The 7357-nt window shown below is 26.0% G+C and overlaps 2 protein-coding genes across 12 annotated transcripts in view; one reads left to right on the top strand and one right to left on the bottom strand.

The window, feature by feature from the left end:
• Positions 1-1356: 1356 nt before the first annotated feature.
• Positions 1357-6633, top strand: Clc (clathrin light chain). Of its 7 annotated transcripts, none has more exons than XM_089085272.1 (7): positions 1359-1479; positions 2011-2164; positions 3298-3420; positions 3578-3658; positions 3755-3866; positions 5400-5411; positions 6065-6633. In XM_089085272.1, exons 1-7 carry the CDS (start codon positions 1474-1476, stop codon positions 6243-6245), a joined length of 669 nt encoding a protein of 222 aa, XP_088941398.1. In that variant the 5' UTR covers positions 1359-1473; the 3' UTR covers positions 6246-6633. The 7 variants fall into 7 exon arrangements, with proteins under 7 accessions (XP_088941404.1, XP_088941398.1, XP_088941401.1 ...); XM_089085275.1 differs by lacking the exon at positions 1359-1479 and adding an exon at positions 1496-1643; XM_089085276.1 differs by lacking the exon at positions 1359-1479 and adding an exon at positions 1567-1679.
• Positions 6566-7357, bottom strand: part of Ankle2 (ankyrin repeat and LEM domain-containing protein 2) — a 53462-nt gene continuing 52670 nt past the window's right edge. For all 5 annotated transcript variants that reach the window (XM_089085266.1, XM_089085267.1, XM_089085268.1 and 2 more), the window contains 2 exons: positions 7150-7278; positions 6566-7033 (listed from right to left, as the gene is read on the bottom strand). In XM_089085266.1, coding sequence (XP_088941392.1) covers positions 6985-7033; positions 7150-7278 — 178 coding nt within the window. In that variant the 3' untranslated portion in view covers positions 6566-6984. The remainder of the gene's footprint in view (positions 7034-7149; positions 7279-7357) is intronic.

The following is a 7357-nucleotide window of genomic DNA, read 5'->3' as shown; positions in this document are numbered from 1 at the left end:
GTGTCATCTTTCGAAAGACTTTTCGAGATTCATGCGACCTAATTTTGTTGCCATGCGGACTACTTTTATTATTGGTTATTATTTTATTATTGGTTGTAGACCTGGCTACAACAATATTTATAATACTTTTAAAATAAATTGTTTTTTTATATAAAAATATTTTTGTATTGTATTGTATTTCTATTTATTCATTAAATTTTGTATTATTTTTAAATTTTAATAATTTTAATAATTTTAATAATTTTAAATTTTAAATAATTGTATTTTTTAAATCTTATAAATTTAAGAAATATATATATATATATACATTTGTTTTTATTTTAAAGTAATAATATTAATTAAATACATACTTTTATTTTATATACTATTTCCTTATGTTGAATATTTTTTTTATATTTTATGCAATTTTTTCAAAGTTAATAATATAATATAATTTTCCTTTTTATTAATCAATATTTATATATTTTTAAAATTATTTTTTGACTTTTATATTTGATATTTGATATTTATATTTTATATTGTCTATAGAGTATTTTTCATTATTAGCTATGTATTTATATCATATTTATATTATTTTTATTTAATTTATATCTTAAATATGATGCTAACATATAAATAATAAGTTAGAAAAAGAGGAAGTAGTGTATATACATTAATGTACTTAAAATAGATATATATTTAAATAAAATAGATATATATTTAAAACTTGATGAAAGCGAGATAGAACATTTTAGTGCAGTCTACAGCATCGCAGATCTAGGATTGGTTATCTACTTAGCTCGCGCATGTGCAATTCAACTTCATACATACTACATCAAAGGTGCCGACAGAGAGTTGCGCTACTGTATGTACTGTATTGACTATTCTCCGTTCTTTGTTCCGCTATTTTTTTGTCCATGGCGACGCACTCTCACAAAATGATGAAATCCACAGAGATTGTCACTTCTTACTGATTTGTTCTAAGGGAAAACTTACATGATCGATGCCCAGAGGGTCAATCATGTAACTTTACGTGAAACTTTTCACGTACAGCAATTATGTATGTAGCATGGAAAGTGAAATCATGAAACAGAGTTTCATAGGTTTTATAGCTAATGAAAATTATTTTATTGGTACAGTATTTTATACATCTTTTAATATGTATTGTATACTACGTACACTTAATCCTAAGTGTCGGTCCACAATAGGTGATTTAAGCTTTAAGTCGTAAGAAATTGACCAATCATAGTCGATTATTCTTTTCATATTCGATTATAATTGGTCAATTTCTTACTTCTTAAAGCTTAAATCATTTATTGTGGACCGACACTAACGCAGCCCTTCTTCTCTAATCTTCTCTAATTCCGAATATCCATATTTATCAATTCTCTAGATTTCTGTCTTTCCGCCATCAAGGTACATGGTGAAAAAGTTCACGTGAAAAATTTCACATTTTCATGTTTGAGAGAGTTACATGATCCTACAAAATCATACATGATCGTAAGTTCACGTGAAACTTTTCACTTTTCACGTTTTCCGTCCTAGAAAAGTTACATGATCGACTCCCTGGTCATAGACATTGGTAGCGCTTGCGTACTTGCGATTTTCAACGGTGTCACGAAAAAGGCCGGAATGGTCGCTCTCATGCTCTTCTCTGATTAAAGGTGCAATTGTTGGAGGTGTTTCTCTTGGATAAGAACGTATATTTCATAGTTTCTTTTATACGTGGATTATATTTTTACTCCGTGCAAGTACACACAAGTAAAAAAATTTGTCGTGTAATAAATAAATATTAAACTTAGTATTTCGATTAGCGAAAGATTTGATTAACCTTAATAGATGTTGCTCAAAATGTTACTGACATTTAATTTCATTTTTCAAGACAATTTAGTATATTATATATTACTTTTATATTATTCACACAATGTTTATTATTTTATTCCATCTTAATATAGACAAAATAATTTTGAGAGTATACTTTATTTTTTACAGATGTATGTACATCAATATATTTTTTCAATTTCTTTTTAGATAATGGATGCATTTGGTGACAATTTTGTCAATGAACCTGATGTAGATCCAGCAGCAGAATTTCTAGCAAGGGAGCAAGATCAGTTAGCTGGTTTAGAAGATGACATTACACCAATGGCTGTAACTCTGGCTGCAGCAGCAGGTCATAACGAAGGTAAATAGAAATTTATATAATATAAATAAGAAAATATTCATAATATTTAATTGTAATTGTTTATTTGTATTTTACAAATATCAAAAAACTTAGATTTGTTGCTAGATTCAAGATTTGTAACTTTAAGCTTGAAATCGATATGTATTAATATTTAAATTAATTACCTTTCCTTTCTATTCTTCACTTTGTAACTTTCTTTTTATAGCTGCTTTTTTTGCAGCAATTAGGTATTAGATATTAGGGAAGAGATTAGTCTGAGATTATTAAAAGTTTTTTATATGCATCAGTCCTATTTAAAAACATTATTATTATTATTAGATGCTATAGGCTCTATGCACAATAGAAATAAATATTAAATTTTGAAAATAAAAATTCAAAATAAAGATTAAACACAGTGGACACATGATAAGATATATCTATATTTTACACTTATTTGTATATATATATATATATATATATATATATATATATATATATAAACAATATATAATAATAAATAAACAATGAAGAGCAAGGGCATTAGAAGTCAAGCGCAGTGAAAGAACACAAATAAAAAGTCCATTAAAATACTTCTATATTTTAGGTTTTATTGAATCCAATCCATACATTTCGATCCATTTTCGGATCATTTTCAGTAGATATTGTCTCTAAATTCTGAGTTACATGCGATGTGTTAGTCAAAAACTTAACAGATTCGCACCGATAAGCGCAATAATGCAACACATCGAGAGCTTCTGTCCTGAAAATAGTTCCACAGCTGATGTAGGAGATACTCGATGATATCATCAATTATCCTAATAAAAGGCACAAAGATGAAATTAAATGTGAAATATTGCTTTTTAATTTTTAACATGAAACAGTTAAGACATGTTTTTATTTTATTTTTGTTAACCGAATTTAATTTATTTATTGTACAACATTTTTAATTTTGACTATGCTTTTGCAATATTCACTGTCAGAAATATCTAATAATCTCAGACTAATCTCAAACTTCATTGTCACATACTATAAAAGATAATTAGGAAGTGAGGAATAAAAAAGATAATTGGTCTATATATATATACTGATACATATTAATCGCAAACCAAAAGTTACAAATCCTGAATAGCACTGATTTAAACAATGTCTCATAGATGACTTATCTGGAAAATTTGGAAATCTAAAAGTTGGCCCAGGAGGGGATGCTGAAGGTAGTTTTGAAATCATAGATACTATTAGTCAATCTACAGAGGCACAAATTCCACCAACAGCATCAGGTATGAAATTATTTTAATATTTAGTCTTATTATTTTATTCTTGAAAAGTTAATATTATAAAGACATGAATATTATATTATGAACTTTTATATATATATATATATATATATATATATATATTATATATATGTATATGTATGTATGTATATATATTTAGAATCAGTTCCTCCGATTAAAGAAGAACCAGAAAAGATAAAAAAGTGGAGGGAAGAACAGAAAACACGTCTTGAAGAAAAAGGTATTAAATTATGATCAAAATATATTGTTAAACAAATTGTTAAAATATATTTATATATAAGAATAATATAAGTAACGTAATATTCAAATTGTATAGATGCAGAAGAAGAAAAAAAGAAAGAAGAATGGAGAGAAGCTGCAAAGAAAGAGTTAGAAGAATGGTATAAGCATCATGCTGAAGCCATTAATAAAACAAAATCTACAAACAGGTAATTTTATTAATCATCTTTTATTTTTTCCCTGTCTATTCTGTGAAAGAGTTGACAAAATTGAACATTAAATTGTGATTGCTAAGAAACTTTTATGATTGTCCATTATATCTAATAGAGCCTGTATCTGATACTAGTAATATTTATACTTAAGACTCTGTTCTCTCGCGGCACGACATGGGTTGTGTGATGTCAGAGACAAGAAATGACATGTAAAAAGTTTCTTGTGTCGTGCATCTTTATCTTGTATTTTTTCCTTAAAAACATGATATTTTCGTATTCTTAAAACTTGTAAAAAATATCAGGAAATAAGATCTGTCCAATAAATCACACAGAAAGTGTAAAATCACATAGAAATGTAAAATAATTCTGGAAATAATGATCACTGCTCAGCTATCAGAATTCATCAGATCACTAGTGGTTTCTGATAGCTGAACAGTGACCATTATTTAAAAAATTATTTTACACTTTTACGTGATTTATTGGACAGACATTTTTTACTTTCTGGTATTTTTTACAAGTTTTAAGAATACAAAAATATCATTTTGAAGAGAAAAGTACAAGATAAAAATATCGTTTTTAAGAGAAAAATATAAGATAAAATTATACGACGCAAGAAACTTTTTACATGTCATTTCTCGTCTCTGACATCACAATTCAATATGACTGCAGAAAGACAACCGAGTATTAAACATATGAAAATTAAATAAATATTGAAATGTAGTTAAAAACTGTAAAATAAATGTTAAATTATTTAAAATAAAGTATTTAATTAATATGGACAATTAAATCAATATGCTATATATAAATATTTTAAATCTTTTATATATATATATATATATATATATATATACAGGATATCTCAAAACTACCGCATTTCCTTTTACGAGCAAATTTTTTGGAACATTCTAAAACGAAAATGCTAATATGAAAATGTCGAGGCTATAATAACTCTTAAATTATTGGCGATTAAAGTTCGCTAATCACAGAGTTGATATTTCGCGCACTTCGCAGGAATTATTAAATGCCCTTGTGTATCATTTTATCTTTATTTAACATTCGAGGAATAATAAGATAAGATGATACATCAAAATCACTTAGGTAATGTTTCTGAATGTAGGCCAGACATGGTGACAAGTAGTAAAGATTCCATCATGAAGATCCTCTTACAATATCGAGAATACCACAGAATATACAATGACATTTTTATTAAAAAATTATTTCTGTTTCGGAACTTATAAACCTATAAATAAATTACACAATTAATATCGCAACATAATGTTGCAAAATATCTATTCAATAATAACATATTGTACTATGTGATAGCTGTCAAAAAAATTCATGTATTAACTTGGCCATCGACAAATGTAAAAATCGCGTAGTATACTCCAAATGCGGGAGTTTTGGGACACCCTATATATAATATATATATATATATATATATATATATATATATATATATATATATGTATTTATTTATTTATTATATATTACCATGTTATATAATTGTGTTGTTTCCATTTTACTTCTTAGGGAATCAGCCAAGTAAGTTAAAATATTTTTTTCTGCATGAAAGTATGCATCATAATATAGTATGCATCATAGTTTGCTTTAAAAATTCTGAAACTAAGTTTGCCTAGAATGTGAATTAAGAATATAAAAGTGCAGTTTGCTATTCATTCTATTCGTTTTTTTCATTCTATTTCGTTTTTTTTCTCTTTCTTGTATTTTCTTTCTTTTTTTCAATTATTGCAGTTATTATTTTTTAAATTGCTATGACACTGCATTATTCGACATTGTTTGATGAAAATATTCTCAAAATTAGCTTTTCTTAATATATACAAGCAATATATATTCTTATATCTAAATACACTTATTAATATAATTGAAAGTTATTGATAATTAATTACTATTTCTGTAATAAATATTGTGTTACTATTTCTATTTATATCATATTAAAAATTTTATATAAACTGAAAAACATTTATTAATAAAGTTAATAAATTACTCGCTTATGTATAATATGAATGTTATAAAAATATAATTGACTTGGCATTAAATTTAATAGCTGCACATTACATTGATATTTGTACACACATAATAATTTAAAAACACGCACGCATGCGCGTGCGCACACATACTTACGTACATACATACATACATACATACATACATAATGCGCATTTTTTCATGAATAGGAATGCAGAGAAGCAATTTGTCGCAGAAGCAGATGAGGTCGAACCAGGTACCGAGTGGGAACGCATCGCCAAACTTTGTGAATTTAACCCAAAATCGTCTCGCACTTCCAAGGATGTTTCCCGAATGCGTTCAATTATTTTGCAATTGAAGCAGACACCGCCTACTCCCATTAACGCTTGATTAAATTAAAATTATCTTTGAGTGGAACTGGGCACTGAGAGCATATGAATCATGATAATAATAAATGAAAGAAATTCCAGATGAAACAAAATAATGCACGTAATCACGATGATATTAACAAAAGAAAATTCACAAATTTTCTGTTAAATAAAAAGTAACATTATATATAATAAAAGTTATATTGATAATAAATGCATTACAAAAAACATGTGAGTAATATAATAATATAATTATATTTACTCTCTAATATATACATTTTGCTTCTAATATATGCTGTAAAATACGATGGAGACGAAATTTGCGAAAATCAGCAAGTGTAATTTCCAGTAATGAATATTTATTGTAATTATAAATGGTAAATAATAAAAAAAGCTATGCACACTAATAATTTGAATTGTTTGAGCATGAACGTTTCTAGTTACAAATCTTGTAAAAATATCACAAAATATATTATCTTATTTCAAATATACTTAGGATCTATCTAACAATATTATGCAACAAAAGTTCATACATTTTATGCGACATTAACATAGTTAACTTTTGAACCAGTTATACATCAATTTTAAATTTCAGTTAAAATTCAGATGAGTTAATTTTTCTTTATGTTATAAGATTATAATCTATAAAAAAAAAAACAGCTCGAGTGTTAATCCAAAGTTTGCCCATAGTTATCAATATTAAAGTTCAAATGTTAATATATACTTGGTTCTTATATACATAACTTATAATTATTTGTTATTTATTTATTTGTAAATAATTTTCTTCTGAGAGAATTTTTGTTATTAAATCTGTAAATTAGAAAAAAAGATTATGTATTAACATAAAGTTGAGATGTTTATATTACTAACATGAGATGAAATATAATTCAAAAAATAAATGAACTGAAGACACAGTATAACAATACCTGTATGGATCACGTTTCATAGCTAACCGCATATCGTGTCGCCAACGATAAATGTAAGGATATGTTTCGGAACAAATTACAGATGAAAGCGCATTATAAACAGCATAATCTAATTTTGTTGGAAAAGATCTAAAAATATTAATAATCATATAAAGTGTTAAATGAATATTACATATAATCTTTGTATAATAAAAGAATAATAATAAAA

The sequence above is a fragment of the Pogonomyrmex barbatus genome, unplaced genomic scaffold (genome assembly GCF_055798465.1).
Source record: "Pogonomyrmex barbatus isolate J1 unplaced genomic scaffold, ASM5579846v1 scaffold1, whole genome shotgun sequence".
Classification (NCBI taxonomy): domain Eukaryota; kingdom Metazoa; phylum Arthropoda; class Insecta; order Hymenoptera; family Formicidae; genus Pogonomyrmex; species Pogonomyrmex barbatus.
This window is presented reverse-complemented; position numbering and strand designations above follow the sequence as displayed.